We start from the raw sequence: 19,022 nt of genomic DNA on the forward strand, positions 1-19,022 counted from the left end.
TATATTCTCCATTAGTTGTACTTTCCTTTCTTTTGTTGCATTTTCCCGCAGTTAGCAAAGCTAAAATTGTATATATGTATGGTAAAGTTTTAGGCCAAAATATCCTATTATGGAAAAAAAAAAAAATTAAGGTCAACCATATTGTCAAACCTATGCTCAAAATGAAATTTTTTTTTTTTTTATATCACTTAGGAGCCATTGTCATTAAAAAATATTTTTTAAAAAAATTTAAGTTGAAATCTTAATTGTCAATTGAAACTTTATTTTTTAACTAAAACCTTAATTATCAATTATGATTTTATTTTTTAACCTAAAAGTTTTAACTTCTTGTACTTTAAAATTTAATAAAAAAAATATTAAATTAAAAATTATTGTTCAAATTAAAATGTTTTTGGACTAGTACTGATAAAAATACAACCCTAAAACCACATAAATCACAAAGTAAAAAAAAAAAAAAAAAAAAAAAATTATTTATGAGAATTAAAACAAAAGGAAGAAAAAAAAATAAAACCTTTATTTTCACTCCAAATCTAGTTGGTTTATTTTTTATAACATATAAAACTGACTATATCAATTTAATTCATTTTTTGTCCAAAAACTTACTGAACTGACCTTATTTACACCCCTACATACAACAAGTGAGATTAAAGAACATTGGACACGTGTTTGTCATATGTTAAAACATTTGGATGACTTTTACCAAACCTCAACCAAGACAAAAGCAAAAGAAATTGGAGGTATAACATGATGAAGGCTTCAACCCTTTACTTACCAATAATACTCACCTCCTTCAACCTCTTTTTCTTGTTGCCTTGATTAAGGCATGGTAAAGGCCAACTAAATGTTTTAGCCTATGTCAAGTACAAAGGTAATGTCCTTTTATCCCACATCTATAACATATATTCTAAAAATTCTTTATGGTCCATATATCTTTATCTTTCTTATACACCTATTGTCTTCTTTCACTTTTAGTCATAAAGGTGATTTTTCTGATTTTGAGAATGATTATGGCATCCATGATACCAAGAATTATTTTTTTTTTAGCCATGATTGTGCCCTCATCTTCCTCTGCATTCGCATTCACTAAATGTGGTGACATTCATTTCAAGAAATGGTATAAAACTACTCGTATGAGATTAATGATTTTTTAATAAAAGCTTATTATTTTATTTAGTCATCAGAAAATATAATATCAACTCTAAATATTCAATAAATCAACATTTTTGATATTATTATTGCTGATATGGAGATAAAGTTGCAACTAACATGGAGGCATGAAGGGGCAATCTAGAAACATAAAATGGAGTCAACAAAGAGTGCATAAGAAAGATAATATTTTTTCCCTTGATAGTCAAATCTCATATTCCAGCTGGAGTTTGATCCCGATGTTACTTTCAAATAGCTAGCTCCAAACACAAGTTTCTCTATTTTCCGGGAACCAGCCCCATGTGGAGCAACCCTCTAGTACTTTGTCCACATCATGAGGGCCCTCGCCACAACCACTTGGTACTGTGCATTAATTCCTTTTATGGAACCTTAGAGATATTTTTTGTTGACTCAACAATATGAGTTGCGGAGACTTCCTTTAAAACCCTTGGGTTCCTCCTACAAACCATTATTCAGAGCTGCAGAGACTTTCTTTGATTAATTCCTTTCTACTTACAAAGAATCATGGCTGGTTTTGTTGGGGAAGCTGTTTTGTCTGGTCTCATCCAGAAACTGATTGACATGGTCACCTCCCCTGAGCTCTGGAATTTCGCTAGCGAAGAGCACGTCCATTCCGAGCTTAACAAGTGGAATAAAATTTTGACGAAGATCTATGCAGTCCTCCATGACGCAGAGGAGAAGCATATGACGGACCCCCTGGTGAAGATGTGGCTTGACGAGCTCGGAGACTTGGCTTATGATGTGGAGGACATCTTGGACAGCTTCGCCACTGAAGCTTTGCGACGCAATTTGATGGCGGAAACCCTTCCTTCTGGCACTCAACCTAGCACAAGTAAGTTACGGAGCCTCATCCCTTCTTGTTGTACTAGTTTCACTCCAAATTCTATTAAGTTTAATGCGGAGATGTGGTCCAAAATCAAGAAGATCACCGCCGGGTTACAAGAAATTTCTGCACAAAAAAATGATCTCCATTTAACAGAGAATATTGCTGGGAAGAGGTCTACCAAAACAAGGGAAATACTTCCCACCACTTCTTTAGTGGATGAGTCCCGTGTTTATGGTAGGGAAACGGATAAAGCAGCCATTGCCAACTTGTTACTCAGGGATGATCCATGTACTGATGAAGTCTGCGTGATTCCTGTTGTCGGTATGGCTGGTATTGGCAAAACTACTCTCGCCCAACTTGCATTCAACGATGATGAAGTAAAAGCTCATTTTGATTTGAGAGTTTGGGTCTATGTTTCTGATGATTTTGATGTCTTGAAGATCACGAAAACAATTCTACAATCAGTTTCTCCGAATACTCACGATGTTAATGATCTTAATTTGCTTCAGATGACACTAAGGGAGGACCTTTCCGGGAAGAAATTTCTTCTTATCCTAGACGATGTATGGAATGAGAACCTTGATTCGTGGGATTTTTTGTGCATGCCAATGAGATCAGGGGCACCGGGTAGTAAGCTTATTGTCACAACCCGTAATGAAGGTGTTGTATCAATCACTCGAACTCTCCCAGCTTATCGTCTTCAGGAGTTAGCATACGAAGATTGTTTATCTGTATTCACTCAACAAGCATTAAGGAAAAGTAATTTCGATGGTCATTCACACTTGAAAGAAGTTGGTGAGGAAATAGTGAGAAAGTGCAAGGGCATGCCTTTGGCAGCAAAGGCCCTTGGTGGCATGTTGCGCAACCAAGTAAGTCTTGATGCATGGGAAAATATTTTAACAGGTAAGATATGGGATCTACCTGAGGACAAAAGTGGAGTTCTTCCTGCACTCAAGTTAAGCTATTATCGTCTCCCTTCTCATTTGAAGAAGTGTTTTGCCTATTGTTCAATATTTCCAAAAGGCTATGAATTCGACAAAGATGAATTAATCCAATTATGGATGGCCGAGGGTTTTTTACAACAAACAAAAGAAAATACCTGGCCGGAAGACTTGGGTTCTAAATACTTCTACGATTTATTGTCAAGGTCATTTTTTCAACAATCTAATCATAATTCATCACGATTTGTGATGCATGACCTAATCAATGATCTAGCTCAATATGTAGCGGGAGAACTCTGCTTTAATTTGGAGGGTATATTAGTGAATAATAACCAATCCACCACTTTTAAGAAGGCTCGTCATTCATCTTTCAATCGTAAAGAGTATGAGATGCTTGAAAAATTCAATGCCTTTCATGAGATGAGTTGTTTGCGAACGTTGGTCGCATTGCCGCTAAATGCATTTTCTAGATATCACTTCATACCAAGTAAGGTAATAAATAACCTTATAAAGCAATTTAAATGTTTACGTGTATTATCTTTAAGTGGCTACTACATAAGTGGAGAGATACCACATTCGATTGGTGATTTGAGACATTTGCGTTATCTCAATTTATCCAACTCTTCAATAAAAATGCTACCTGATTCAATTGGTCATCTTTACAACCTACAGACATTGATATTATCCGATTGTTGGAGACTCACTAAGTTGCCTGTGGTGATTGGACGCCTAATCAACCTTCGACATATTGATATTTCTGGTACAAGTCAACTACAAGAGATGCCTTCTAAGATCAGCAACCTAACAAATTTGCAAACATTATCTAAATATATTGTGGGCGAAAATAATAGTTCAAGAATAAGAGAATTGAAGAACTTGAAGAATCTTCGAGGAAAGCTTTCCATTTCTGGGTTGCATAATGTGGTGGACAGTCGAGATGCGATGGATGCTAAGTTAGAAGAAAAGCACAGCATTGAAGAGTTGATAATGGAATGGGGCAGTGATTTTGGTAATTCACGAAATGAAATGAATGAGATAAATGTTTTGGCGGGGCTACGACCACCTAGAAACTTGAAAAATCTCACAGTGGCATTTTATGGTGGATCAACATTTTTAGGTTGGATAAGGGACCCCTCATTCCCATCGATGACACAATTAATTCTAAAGAACTGCAAAAGATGCACCTCATTACCATCTCTCGGCAAATTACCCTTACTCAAGACGTTGCATATTGAGGGGATGGGTGATATTAGAAACATAGATGTGGAGTTCTATGGAGAGGTTGTCCAGCCTTTTCCATCCCTGGAGTTTCTAAAGTTTGAGAATATGCCGAAATGGGAAAACTGGTTTTTTCCTGATGCAGTTGAAGGAGTTGAATTATTTCCACGCCTTAGAGAGCTTACCATAAGGAACTGCTCAAAATTAGTTAAACAGTTGCCTGATTGCCTGCCATCCTTGGTGAAACTTGACATCTCTAAATGTCGAAATCTGGCAGTTTCTTTCTCAAGATTTGCATCTCTGGGTGAACTAAAGATAGAAGAATGCAAGGAGATGGTGTTGAGAAACGGGGTGGTTGCAGATAGTGGTGATCAGCTGACATCTAGGTGGGTTTGCAGTGGTCTTGAAAGCGCAGTGATTGGACGCTGTGACTGGCTTGTATCATTGGATGATCAAAGACTGCCTTGCAATCTGAAAATGTTGAAGATAGCCGACTGCGTCAACCTGAAGAGCCTGCAAAATGGATTGCAGAATCTCACTTGTCTTGAAGAGCTGGAAATGGTGGGATGCCTAGCAGTGGAGTCATTACCAGAGACACCGCCCATGCTGAGACGTCTTGTGCTGCAGAAATGCAGGAGCCTGAGGTCGCTGCCCCATAACTACAGCTCATGTCCCCTTGAATCCTTGGAGATTAGGTGTTGTCCATCTCTCATCTGCTTTCCACATGGTGGGTTACCCTCCACTCTCAAGCAACTGACGGTTGCAGATTGTATACGCCTAAAGTATCTACCAGATGGAATGATGCACCGCAATTCCACCCACAGCAACAACGCTTGTTGTCTTCAAATGCTGAGGATACATGATTGCAAGTCTCTCAAGTTCTTCCCAAGAGGGGAGTTACCCCCCACCCTTAAGCGGCTTGAGATTCGGCATTGCTCCAACTTGGAGTCGGTATCAGAGAAAATGTGGCCCAAGAATACAGCTCTTGAGTATTTGGAGATGAGGGGTTATCCCAATCTGAAAATCCTACCAGAATGCCTTCACAGCGTCAAGCAGCTCAAAATAGGAGACTGTGGAGGTCTGGAGGGGTTTCCAGAAAGAGGGTTTTCCGCCCCCAACCTCAGAGAGCTTCGTATTTGGAGATGTGAGAATCTCAAGTTCTTGCCCCATCAAATGAAAAACCTCACATCTCTTCAGGTTCTCAGCGTGGAGAATTCTCCGGGACTGGAGTCCTTCCCAGAAGGGGGTTTGGCTCCCAGCCTAAAATTTCTTTCAATTATAAATTGCAAGAATCTGAAGACGCCCATATCTGAGTGGGGCCTCCACACCCTCACCGCTCTGTCGACATTGAAGATTTGGGAAATGTTTCCAGGCAAGGCTTCCCTTTGGGACAATAAGTGCCTTTTTCCTACATCTCTCACAAACCTCCATATCAACCATATGGAATCCCTGACCTCCCTGGAACTCAAAAACATCATCTCCCTTCAACATCTATATATTGGGTGCTGCCCTAAGCTCCGCTCCTTAAGACTACGGCCAATCGCACTCTCAAGTCTTGAGATCATTGGCTGTCCTCTTCTTCAAGAAACAAAATTTCCCTCCATTGCCCACATCCCCAAATTCAAAATTGATGGCAGAGTAAATTATTCTACGGGTGGTGGAAACAGAATGGAAACAGAAAGCCGTTCAACCCTATCCTTTCATTGTTCAATCAGGTACAACCTGGTTTTCACTTCTCTTTGTTTTTCTTTTTCCCTTTTCTTTTTTAAGTTTTTTATTTTCATATTTTTAATATCATTGTCTTAGAAGTATATTTAATGGACTTAGACATGGATACCATTTCTATTCAAATGTTAGGATTTTTTAGTTGGGGAAGCAAAAATGTATTTTGAAACTTGAAACATTTCCTTTAACCAAGGGAATCATATTCATTCTTAAACTTCTCTAGGAGAAGATGAAAGAAGTAAACATATGTTGGTAGTCAGTGAATCTTAAGCTAACCATGGCAACAAGGGGCTAAAGCTGGTGTTGAATTAAATAATGAGGAATGTTGTATTGCTTTTCCAAATAGCTTCATGGTATAACATTTCTAATTTTATATATATTTACATTGTTTCTTACTCCAATTTCTATCTGAACATTATTTCTTCAATCACATGGAGTGTAATTATGAAGCAACTGTGTATAAACTGTCTGAAAAGAGCTCATGTCTATATATGTATGAAGTTCTCTCTGTTTTTTCCTTGCTAATTGGACTGCCAATTTTCATTGCACATTCTCAGGGATCCGGCTTAATAAGGATATGGCAAGTATTGCACAGGGTGAACAAAGAAAAAAGAAGAGAGAGAGATGAGACATGATCCATTCTCTTGATGTATAGGTGACTTTGGCTTGGCTGCAGTTATTAATTGGGGGTTTTCTATTAAATTTGCACTTCCCTTTTTTGTTCTCTACCTCAGTTCTGGGTGAGCATAGCTATTTCTTCTTTTCTATTAATTCTAATGTGATTTTGTCTTTCTATAAATAACAAATGCTTACAGCAGCCTCTTGCCCTGCCTAATTGTTATATTACTTACATGTGTCAGATGAAGGAAACCTCAAAGACATTCTATTCCACCTTTAACAGCATCATGGCCTCCAAATTGGTCTATTCTTATGTGTTTCCAATGCTTATTATATGATGGATCGTTCTTCCTAAGAATTCTTCTTTCCCTAGTCAACAAATGAAAGCAAACAAATGGGTATGTCTGCCTCTTTAGGAAAACCTGGCTTCCAATTTCATTGATCCAATATCAATTCCACTTTTAGATAATGATAGAAATTTCTTCTCAACATGTAGGAAGGAAAAAGAAAAAGGTGAATATTATTAGATGCAAAACTTCCTAATCATTAACTGCTGCCTATTCACTTGCTGGTATGTTCTTCATTTCTTGCTGCAATCATGGCTTGGTGTTTCTTCTTAAATTTTTTGTTTTCCATGTTGCTCTTGTCCATTATCCTCCATTACAAAGATGCATTATTTTCAAGATTAAAGAGCCTTGGGAATTCTATCATCTTTTGCAGTATCATGGACTGTGGTCACTTCAGCACAGAAATGCTATTTCATGGTTGACTCTGGTAAGACATCTTTTCTTTTTAAAGTTCCTCAATAGAGTTTGTCCTTTTTAAGCACACAAGCACATATAAAGCCTCAAATATGGTTCTTTATAAATGTGCATTACATTTATGAATCTTTGAAACTGGCATGGTATTTCTTAGACTAAGAAAATGGCAATAGTTAGAGTCTTATGCAGTGTTTGATGTTTATTAATGATAAGTTTATAATACAATATGTCGAGGTTGCTTGCTCTGGTTCCAAAGGTTCTTGGAAGTTGGTTGTAGTGTTCAGAAATGACATCTTGCTTCTTATCCAAAATAAGTTTTTAGTAAGGCCAACAACCTAAAGAGGTGGTTTTTTGGTTTTTGCAAATTTTAATTCCAGTCATAGATTTGGTTAGTTCAAATGGAGCTGTTGCTTCAACCTAGTATCACCTTGCATCATAGAATGCAGGAATATTGAGCCCCAACCAAGTGAGGCATTTATAAATTCTCCTCTCTTCAAAATTTCGCCACTGTTACTGAGCATGTGTGCTTCCTTTTAATATAATCTATAAGATATCCCACATCAAATAAGAGAAAAACTTCTCGACAGTTAGCACTATATATGTGTAAGTTTATCTTAACAATGTAGACATGTTTTAAAGCCAAGAATATCCCTTGGGCTTAAAGCGGACAATATCTATATGGTTGGAAGTAGGATGTTACAAATTGCGAGGTGTCCCTCTATTGAGAGTCACCTGAAGGTCCAAAGGGCCAGAGAGAACAATATCTACATGGCTGGTATCATTACAATCTATTCATAGATTTGATAAATTAATGGACTACTGAATTAGGATTTCCATCCATGTGGCTCCACAGCCTTAACCCTCTTGGATTACTAGGGCCATCTAAGCTTGGGTGCATTTTGCCAAGGAAGGGCTGTTGATGGCCACTCTTCCAAATATAGAAATTAGTCCAAGATAGTTCACATCCCTACATAGAGACAGCTTTTCACAAATGAATAAACTCATGTTCAATCTTATTTCCATATGTATCACAAAAATGGAAGCAGACTCCATCTCATTCATAAAAGACAATTGTTATGAACTTGATGCAATTTTCTATTTTTGACACTACTGAAATACAAGTTTGTACTTTGTTACTATTGAAATTCCAGTTTCTCATTTCGATACCACTGAAATTCTCTGGTCATGTTTGCTGAAGGAAAGGGCTGCCTGCAACACTCAATGCTTAAAGTCAAGAAATTTCGTATTCTGAAAACTGGTGGTAAGAGGGTGTGGGGAGGTGACATCTTTGTAAGAGAGCAGGTTTTGATTAGAATGCCTGCTAGGTGGTCTTGAATGTATGGGGATCTGGCAGTGCCATGGACTTGTACCCTTGGAGGAACAAGGGCTGCCTTGCAATCTCAAATATTTGAAATTAGAAAATTGTGCTAACCAGGAGAAGCAGAGGACTCTGCAGTTTGGCCTCCAACCCTGCACCACTTTCTATCAGAGATTGTGTGCTAACCAGGACAGGCTCACTTCTCTTTCATCATTGTGTATGTCTAGCCTATGTCCAGGTCTGGCTTCTCTATCAGATGATGGTCGTCTTTTTCCTATGACTCTGAGCAAACTTTTGATTAGTAAAATGGATTCTATGCCCTCCCTGGGTTTCAAAAACCTCCCTTCTCTTGAAAGTTTATCCATCTATAGGTGCCATAAGGTCCAGTCCCAAGGGCTTCCTGAAACACTTCCAAGACTTGAGATAAGGGACTGTTAACAAAGTTCCAAGATGAATTCCATGTTTTCTACATTAAAAGAAAAAAAAAAAAAGAAAAAGGAAAAACCTCAATCAGGTATGGTTATTTTCAATGCAATCCCAGTTCCAGATTGTCCTCTCATGAATGGATGGCTTTAACAGCTATTACTAATTGGCATTTTCTCTTAACTTGTTGGCCTTAGTTCCACACAAGCATGGTTAGTTCAACTGTTCTATTGAAATTTGCTTATGATTTTATGTTCTCAATAAATAGAATAAACCTAAACCTAAAACTGTGTCTAGATTCTTTTGACATGCTTAACTGGTCTTCTTCTTTATTTCAGATCAAGACATCCCACATCCATTTCCTGGCATTAGATATTCATCATATGGGCTGCTTAAAATGAAAGCAATGATATGTCTTCCCCTAATAAGGTAAGCCTGCCCATTCACAATGTGCAGCTTCTGTTTTCATTGCCCTAATACTGAGTTCATTTTCAGATAAAGACAGCAAGTTTCTTCACTACATTTAGGAAAGAAAGAATAAAAATAAGATGCAGGTGAAATCCAAAATTTCCAAAATTCAAGCTACATATTTGCATGTCGGTATGTTTTTGACCTCAAAAATTCATGATTATCTGTTTTTAAAACACTTTCAAGTACGCAGGATAAGTTATGGCATCACTTTTTAAATTTAGTGCTTCATTTTCAGAATTTCTTCAATCAGGTAAGAAGAAAAGAATGATGAAGGTGGTCAATGCTTATTAGGACTTTCTTTTCTGCTATTATAAAAATGATAAAAAAGATTGAAGATTGGAAAGCATGAATATGTTACTTTAAGTTATCAACATGTTTTTTTTTTCTTTTTTTTTTTTGTTTTGAAATGTTTGATGTTTTCAACATGTTTTTAATCAATTGTCATTTCTTCTATTCTCAGAGAAAAAAAAGAATTCTCATTTCTGCTGCCAAATAGACCCTTATACAAGTTTAGCATTCAGCATCACCCATCCAAGATTTCACTCTTCTTTTCTTCTTTTTGTGTTTGAAATCAGCTGGAAAATAAAAATGTCAGAAAGCATAGAGGTGTCCAAGGCATTCCTGCATGCACTTGAAGGAGACTGGTCTTACCTTCCTCAAGGTCTCTCTTTCAAACCATCTCTTTCTCACATAGCAGTAGACTTAGGAAGGAAGCAGATGATTGCTAGTGTTGACATGGTGGTTTGGTTTATATGTAACAATAAGCAGGTCCATGATGCTGGTCAGCCCTGAGCTGCACTAGAGCTATTGAAGAGGTGGATTGAAGACAAACTTCCTCAAAAACCCATGCATGACTGAATCAAAAGAGCCAGAAAAATGGCCTGCTCAAATGTGATTATCTCTGTTGTGTTGAAGCCTATATCTGGTTAAATTATCTTGCTCACAGTTGAATAATTTGTCCATGTTGAACATTGCATGCTGCCCTTGAATTCTCAGTATGCTTGTAAATATTCGCCCACAGCCAACAACTACAAACTCTGGACTTCACAAGTGATGATGCAACAAAAATTTCCTTTGGGAAATAAGAATGTATGCTGCCTGTGTATATCATTCCTCTTTCTTGTTATCTTAATGTTTGCTGTACTTGTGGGCTTACTCCTTTGACTTGGATTTGAAGTTTAATAAAGGTGTACTACTATTATTTTCTTCTTGTTTCTTTCTTCCTTCTCTATATTTTACTTTTTAACTTGCAAAATAGAGGTCAATACTCTGTTTTCGCATATAAATTACTGATGAAACAGTAACGTCATAAATATAATTTATATATTATTAAAATTAAAAATAAATGTTATATATATATATATATAATTTAAACTTAAATTTTTTATTTAATATTATAATATTAAATAAGTAAACATATTTCATCTTTTTATCTTTAATATTGACATGTTAAAGCATCATGATGATATATAAATATATTAATATTTCCAATTTTATTAAATGACATAAGCATATTTAAAAAGATATATTCAAAGTTAAAATAAAATTTTATTATTTACTTTATTCCCAATTTTAGGTGTTATAGATTTTAATGTTCTAATATTCCAATATATTAAAAATTAGAATAATACTTGTAAATGCATACTTGAATTCTTTATATAATGAATAATAATACTTTTAAAATAAGAATGGTTAAAATATTTTATTTAAAATGAATTTAAAACTAAACAAAGTTTTTTTTTTTAAAAAAATACATATAAATAAGCCAAGCTTTTTTATTGTACGTACTTATTTATTACTCAATTCTAAACAAAGTATTTTGGATCAATTTTAGTTAGTTTGCTACAAAGTAAATCAGTACCTTAACTTTTAAATTACTATTAAAAATTAGTAGATTCATTAAAAAAATTAAAACATTAAAAGTGTATTTAGGAGTATTTCTATTTGAAGTACTTTTAGTTAAAATATTTTCTTTAAAATTGTTTTGGAATAATCATCCATCAAATGCTTATTTAGCAAAAATTATAACCGATCATTTCAACTTTTTCAAAGTGTTTTCCAAATTTTATCAAACTTCTAGTTTTTACTCAAAAAGTTCTTTTTAAATTAGAAGCATTTTCTAAAAATACTCTCAAATGAACTCTAAGAGGTTGTTTGAGAAATTGACATTTTGATCTAATAACTTAATTTAAATCATTAAGTCGATTAAACATGTTTAGTAAAATAATTTAATATTACAGCTTAAAGTTAATAATAACTTTTAAATATTAAGTTAAAATAGTTAATTTATTCTTAATGTCAAATCTATTTTATCTCATTAACCCTCATATAGTGAGTGTATATTTTACAACTATAACTCTACATCCATGATTGATTTTTATGGTAAATTTATTATGATTATCTTATATATTTACAATACTTTAAATATAAATATTTAACAAACAAATTTATTTTTTAAGATTAATAATAAAAAATAGTTGTTAAAACTAATAAGTGTAAATAATAGTTAAAATTCATAATTGTAAGTATGTCAAATCGATGATTTAGTACTTAAAATAAAAATCAAATAATAAGTTTTAAGTAAATAATTTAATTATGATTTAACTCAAAGTCAATTCAAATGATTAAGTAATTAGTATTAGATTTTACCAAACACCCTCTAAGTCTTAATTTATTAGAGCTCGTTTAGCAATGATTTTAGAAATTACTTCTAGCATTTCTAACATTTGAAATTTTTTATTATTTAAGTGTTAAAAAGACTAAAAACATTTTTTAAAATCAATATCAAACATACTCTTTGTCTCGTTTGATTTAGAATTTGTTTGTATAATGAAAAAATTAAAAATATGTCTATTGTTATATGCAAATAAAAAATACTAGAGATAATTTGTTTTGTATTAGTTTTTTTGGTATATTATTTTCTTACATTGATTTAAGTGTTTTATGAATTTTAAGTTATTTTTTTTTTTAAATATTAGATTCATTAACTACATATTAAATTTCGTTTAACTAGCAAATGTAATAGGTAATATAAATGAATGTGTGGTTACTAGGAGACAACTAAGATTAAACTAGATGGGTCTTGTATGTTATATCCTCCAATTGGAGCCAAAGAATATGGAAGAAGCTTAGGTGACGACTCTTGGACTATTGAACTCCAAGAAGAGTTAAATCAATTCACTAGGAATGATGTGTGATACTTAGTCCCTAGGCCTAAAGATAAACATGTCATTATTTCTAATGCAACCAGTAGATAGCATATGAGAAAATTTTGAACCTCCTCAAAAACTTAGTCGATGCGTACAACAATTCAGAAACTGCTGAGTTATGACATTGACCAGGGGTTGAGTTTATGTGTATGGGTCATAATGGTGGAAACCAAAAATTGTAAAAACATATGAAGGGAACGAAGAATGTCAGGATCCATAGGAAAATAATAGCTCATTCATAATTCAATTTTGAAGTTGACTTAACATTCCACTATAAAGAGTCAATTGCACTCTTGTATCCTATGATATTACAACAAGATATAAGAACTTGAGCTCATGACCTACTATTCACTCTATGCATACTCTCTATGAACTCATGTCTATAATTTAACAAGGTGAATACTATCAACCTCTCAAGATTATCTCTACAATCATTGAGTCTCATATTTTCCTATTATGTAACCAATTGACATATTCTAGCTCTCCAAGAGCATATGTTAAATTCCAATTAAGGAATTATTACAACCATGGATTTCCTGATCACATGTCCTTAAGATCATCCAAGAGGACACTTTGTCTCAAACCTATGAAATATCATGGTGTCTATCTTAAGTATACTTGTTGTCACCTACCTCAATCGATAGTGACTGAATCCATAAGGAATATATGACCATCTAATTAGGGTCTTACCCATAGGTCAAAGCCACTATAGACTTTAGCACTTAGTATCCTCTCAAAGTTAAGAGCACATATGGTATAGTAGCTTAGTGAGATCATGGCTACTTGATAACCAATCTTATGACTTACTATAAGTCTTGTCTAATATGTAACCATACACATTAGTGCATTAACTAGGGAAACTCATCTCCATAACCAAGATAAGTCATCCCCTCAATTATGAGATGTGCATGACAAACTCTTATGGATTGTTTAAATTCATAAACTAGTTGTGAACAACTCATCTACTTACAAGAAATATATAACTTGGATCTTCCGATCAACTCCTAATACACTTAAGTCATATATAATGTAAGAGATGTTGGACCTAAATGCGGAGAAAGTATAATGTATGAAAAGGATAAATAGATTTGGGAAATTGGATCATATTTTAAATAATAAATTCGTATATTATTGGACTATGTCATGCTCTTAAAGACTCTATCCTAACAATGTCAAATCACTATAAATCGTTTGCATTTCTTTTGTTTCATATCTCTTTATTTACTTGTATTTTCATTTATTGTCATTTGTATTTATTTTAGTAAAAATTGTTTAAATTTGACTAATTCACCCCCTCTTACGTGTTTACCTAGTTTGGATTGGCATAGACTTCACAATAATAAATAAATAAAATGTGTTACTAACTTATTTCATCATCAATTTTATTTTGTCGTCAAAATCATTTAAAAATATATAATAGTGATTTTTAGTTTTTTCATTAACAACCCTTTATTGAAAAATTAGTTCTTGTAAATGAATTAAGTAGATTTTATTTATAATTCTAATTTTGTTATATTAAATAAATGAAAAAATATTTTATTTTAAAATAAGTACAAATTTAACATAATTCAATTAAAAATCGAGTGCGATTTAATATAATTTTCATGTATCCATTGAAATAGTTGTTTATTTTAATTTTTTATATGAAGGAACTAATAATAATTAAAAAAATGAATTAAAAGAAGACAAATTTTAGTATAAAACTATTTAATAATAAAAATATTTATTTTATAAAAAGGATAAATATGGTTAGTCAAATCTTTATTTTATAAAAAAGAATAAAAATCTTTATTTTAAAATTCACTTACAATATTTTACCTTATGTAGTTATTCAAATCCTTTTAAACAAATTTAGCACCACTTAATTTGGTTTGTTAAGCTTGCTAGGATAGTCCTCGTACATGTATCAAGCATGGTAATAGAGTTTATAGTAATTCAGCTATGAATTGGCCTTTATTTGAGGCATCAAATGCAACCTTTTCTCGACTAATGACACTTTTAAATAGTGTTTAGTAAGTTAATTTAATGACTTAAAATGATTTAATAACTTAAATTAAGTTATTAAATAGATTAAACATGTTTAGTAAAATAATTTAATATCATAACTTAAATTTAAAAATGACTTTAAAGTATTAAATAAAAATAATTAACTTTTTTTTTTATCCCAAATCTTTTTTATCTTATTTGTCCATAATCTATTGAGAATATATTTAACAATCATGACTTTACATCCATGTCTCATTTTTCATAGTAAATATTTTAAAGTTGTCTTATATATTTATTTAGTATGAAAGTTTAATAAACAAATTTATTACTTAAGATTAATGAAAATAAATATTAGTTAAAATTAATAATGACAAATGTTAATTACAACTATGAGAGTAAATATTTCAATTTGATAACTTAAAATAAATTTTAAGATAATTTTATCAAACAATTTTAATGCTTAAAGTAAAAAATGAATCATAAATTTTAAATTATCAACTTAAAAATAATTAAAATTAAAGTAAATTTAATTAATTAAACACTCACTTAACTTTTCAATTGATTTTCAACATTACCTAAAGAACCGTCTATGGTTACTATTTAAGAACTGCATTTGGGGAGAAAAAAAAAGCAAGGATTTGACTGACTTGTTAGTTATGACTTATGACTTAAACAGAAAAAGTGGTACTTCATATCATATTTTCTAGGGAAAGTTGTGTTTGTAGCCAGCTATTTGAAAGTAATATGACAGTCAAACTCTAATAAGCTGGAATATGAGATTTGACTTTCAAATGGAAAAATATTATCTTTCTCGAGCACTCTTTACTAACTCCATTTTATGTTCCTAAATTACCCCTCCATGCCTCCATGTTAGTTGTAACCTTGTCTCCATATCAGCAGCAAACCCTCCGTGTCATAGGAGAGACTAAAAATTTAAAAAACAGAAAAATTTGAATTTGAAACTTATGAAAAATCACTTGACCCGACAAACGGTTGTTATTTCCCTAATCTGAAACCTTTTTTCTCTCTCATTTGGGAACATTTCTCTCTCTCTCTTAGCTTCATCACCCATACAATCCTGAGACCCATCTAAAATTTCCCAAAAATTGTCTCATTTGAGAGAAAAAAGAAAACCATTAATCCACAACTCCAACTTGCGTGTTTCTCTCTTATCCACATAAAAGTGCAACAAAATGGAGCATTCCATCCTAAGAATGTCCAGTTAAAAGACGACTTCAAGAGGCGCATTTGTGATTGTGAATTTACTACAACAGCGCGTACCTGAACGGAAAGCTGGAATCTAAAATATTGGCTTCGTCAACAAGATATCTCTTCCTATCATTGAGTCGCATTTTGCCCTAACCCCAAATTGAAATTTGAAGGTAAATAATTTTTATTTATTGTTCTTTAGTTCCTTTGTTTAAAATAGAGCACATCAACGATTTTCGAGTCGTTGGTGGACTTGAACTTTTGTATTGGGTTGTGGAAATCATATTATTCCCAAATAACCATAAGACCTACAAGTCGCATTGAATCTAGATGGAACTTACAACATATCCAGTTGCAAGTCGCATTGTTATTTTGGGGACTGTACCTTAGGTACCACCTTAACGGAGCTTAGGTAGTACCTTAATTAAACTTGAGTATTACCTATTCGAAGCCTTGGAACTTCAATTGTGGACATTACTTACTTCATTTGTGACCCTTAGAGCATGTCATTCTGTGATTATTTAGTGTGGTGAAATGGTTCACCTTTCTTATTTTGGGGACTATACCTTAGGCACTACCTTAATAGCCCTTAGGTACCACCTTAATCAACCTTAGGTACTACCTTAACCAACCTTAGGTACTAACTTAGATAAAGTTAGGGACTACCTATCTAAAGCCTCAGAACTTCATTCGTGACCCTTAGAGCATACCATTATGTGATTATTTTGTGTAGTCAAGTGGTTCACCTTTGGTATTTTGAGGACTGTACCTTACGTACTACCTTAATAGCCCTTAAGTATTACCTTAACCGACCTTAGGTACTACATTAGTTAAAGTTGGGTACTACCTATCTTAATCCTCGGACCTTTAATTGTGATCCTTAGAGCATCCCATTATATGATTATTTACTGTGTGTGAAATTGGTTCATATTTGGTATTTTGGGGATTGTACCTTAGGTACTACCTTAATAGCCCTTAGATGCCACCTTAATTAACCTTAGGTACTACCTTAACCGACCTTAGGTACTACCTTAGTTAAAATTGGGTACTTGATCGCTCAGATTTCTATCGTTTATTGGATCAAAACAAAATTTATAACATAATTCACTATTCTATAACAATTTGTACCCGATCAAAAAGTGGTTTTAGTACAAATTACTGTAGTATAGTGGTTTTTAGGTATCGTCTACAAGGATGGATTATTCTTGGTAATCAAGGCTTGAATGAGAGGAGAAGAAATGATTGAGATTAAGTGAAAATGATTTGACAATTCATGATTACAATTCAAAATGACAATGATTCCAAATTGAGGGAAAAATGAAATGTAAAATAGAATAAAACTAATAAAAAATGAAATTCTCAGAGTTAGGATTTTTTTAAAAACAATCTCTATGGTGAATAGATGTTAAGATCTAATTTTCATCAAGTTAGATTGAAAACCTAAATTTTCATCGAAACCGATTTTTTATTTAGCTTTAGATCTAGATCTAATTTATCTTTAAATTAGGTCATCTAATCCAATATATCAATTCAAATCATATATTCAATTCATCTTAAATTATCTTCCAATGATTCACACAATGCAACTATTCAATCTCATCAAATCTAGTATTAAGAATTTGATGAATCTACCTAGCTTGCATTGTAGTAATCATCCAAGACAATTTGAAGAGAAAAATCCCAAAATTTCAATTAATCAATCAATTGGATCAAATTACCTTTGCAATTCACCATAGATCACCATAGATCTTGCCTCTAAATCTCTCCTCCTCCAAGAAAAACGAGATTTAGCCACTCATGCTTGGAGATTTGGTCTCACAAGACATGTTTGGCTAGTGAGAAAATGAGAGAAAATGAAGGAAAATAGAGAATTCTATAGAGAGAAAATCTAGAAAGTTGTACAATTAGAAAAATGTAAAAAAGTCTTCAAATGAGTAAATCAAGTTTCTATTTATACGTCAAGGTCAAGTGAATACTTGGCATCATCTAAGAGGTCTTCCGGAGGCTTCTTCACCAAGAAATCTGGAAAAAATGCAATCTCGCACGATTGTGCGAAGTGGAAAATTGATCAGCACCATTTTCACCTTCCTGGAGCATTTCGCATGACTGTGCAAAATTTTCGCATGGTCATGCGAAATCAGTTTTCACTTTTTCCCTTTGAGCTGTAGCTAAATTCCCCTCTGATCCATTTCGCACGATTGTGCGAAATTGAAAAACATAGTCTTTCAACTCCTTTTTGTCATTTCTTCTATTTCTTTCTCTTGATTCCACTTTAACCACCTCCAAATTAATTCCAAATCCCGGTCCAAACCAATTTCATTACTTCTTTCATTGTGCATTTGGATCATCATCAACTTTATTTGTTCTCTTCAATTTGATTCATCTCTTTTGTCACCAATTTATCAAAATCATACCTTGAAATGACTCCAAAACTTCATAAAAATTGTTAGTAACTCTTGTTAGGGCAAAAACATGTTAATTGGGTATTTTAGATATAATTACTACTCAAAAGATGTGACACTCATGATAATTATTATCTAAAATGTGTGGTTTTTTATTAGTAATCAATAATACCTATCCGAAGCCTCGGACCTTCATTTGTAACCCTTAGAGCATGCCATTATGTTATTATTTAGCGTGTTCAATTGGTTCACTTTTGGTATTTTGGGGACTGTACCTTAGGTATTACCTTAATAGCCCATAAGTACCACTTTAATCAATCTTAGGTACTACCTTAACTGATCTTAAGTACTACCTTAGTTAAAGTTGGGTACTACCTATCCGAAGCCTTAGAACTTGAATCCCACACATTACTTGTTATATTTTGAATTTTGTGGTTAATCATCACTATTATTATCCTAAAACATATATGGTATACATGTGTGAATTATATACCTTTTGTACTATCTTTTGCAATAGTCATTACTTGATTGATTATAAAAAATTAACCAACAACAATTGTGTCATCAGATGACGAACATGCAAACATACTATGTAATGTTTGCGGGTGGCAAACATGGAGTGTACGATTCTTGGGTTGAATGTCAAAAGAATGTGCTCCTTTATAAGGGGAATGTTTACAAAGCATATACTTCTAGAGAGAAAGTCGTCCGAGTTTAGCTGTTTTATGCACCAAGATGGAAGAGAAGT

At 33.2% G+C, this 19,022-nt stretch overlaps 1 protein-coding gene across 12 annotated transcripts; it reads left to right on the top strand.

Annotated features, from left to right (window-relative positions):
* The first annotated feature begins 1,576 nt into the window (after nt 1–1,576).
* Nucleotides 1,577–10,678, top strand: LOC117927501 (putative disease resistance RPP13-like protein 1). Of its 12 annotated transcripts, none has more exons than XM_034847027.1 (10): nt 1,577–5,867; nt 6,435–6,617; nt 6,738–6,893; nt 6,992–7,066; nt 7,216–7,269; nt 8,455–9,209; nt 9,336–9,426; nt 10,044–10,129; nt 10,237–10,359; nt 10,465–10,678. In XM_034847027.1, exons 1-2 carry the CDS (start codon nt 1,672–1,674, stop codon nt 6,445–6,447), a joined length of 4,209 nt encoding a protein of 1,402 aa, XP_034702918.1. In that variant the 5' UTR covers nt 1,577–1,671; the 3' UTR covers nt 6,448–6,617; nt 6,738–6,893; nt 6,992–7,066; nt 7,216–7,269; nt 8,455–9,209; nt 9,336–9,426; nt 10,044–10,129; nt 10,237–10,359; nt 10,465–10,678. The 12 variants fall into 12 exon arrangements, with proteins under 12 accessions (XP_034702918.1, XP_034702920.1, XP_034702910.1 ...); XM_034847029.1 differs by having other exon boundaries at nt 1,577–3,426; nt 3,607–5,867; nt 10,237–10,678; XM_034847030.1 differs by having other exon boundaries at nt 1,912–1,999; nt 2,503–5,867; nt 10,237–10,678.
* The last annotated feature ends 8,344 nt before the right edge of the window (nt 10,679–19,022 follow it).

Source organism: Vitis riparia, chromosome 13 (assembly GCF_004353265.1).
Source record: "Vitis riparia cultivar Riparia Gloire de Montpellier isolate 1030 chromosome 13, EGFV_Vit.rip_1.0, whole genome shotgun sequence".
Lineage (NCBI taxonomy): Eukaryota > Viridiplantae > Streptophyta > Magnoliopsida > Vitales > Vitaceae > Vitis > Vitis riparia.

Coding starts and splice junctions, on each gene's coding strand:
- LOC117927501 (XM_034847019.1), top strand. CDS start 1,672: ATGGCTGGTTTTGTTGGGGAAGCTGTTTTGTCTGGTCTCATCCAGAAA.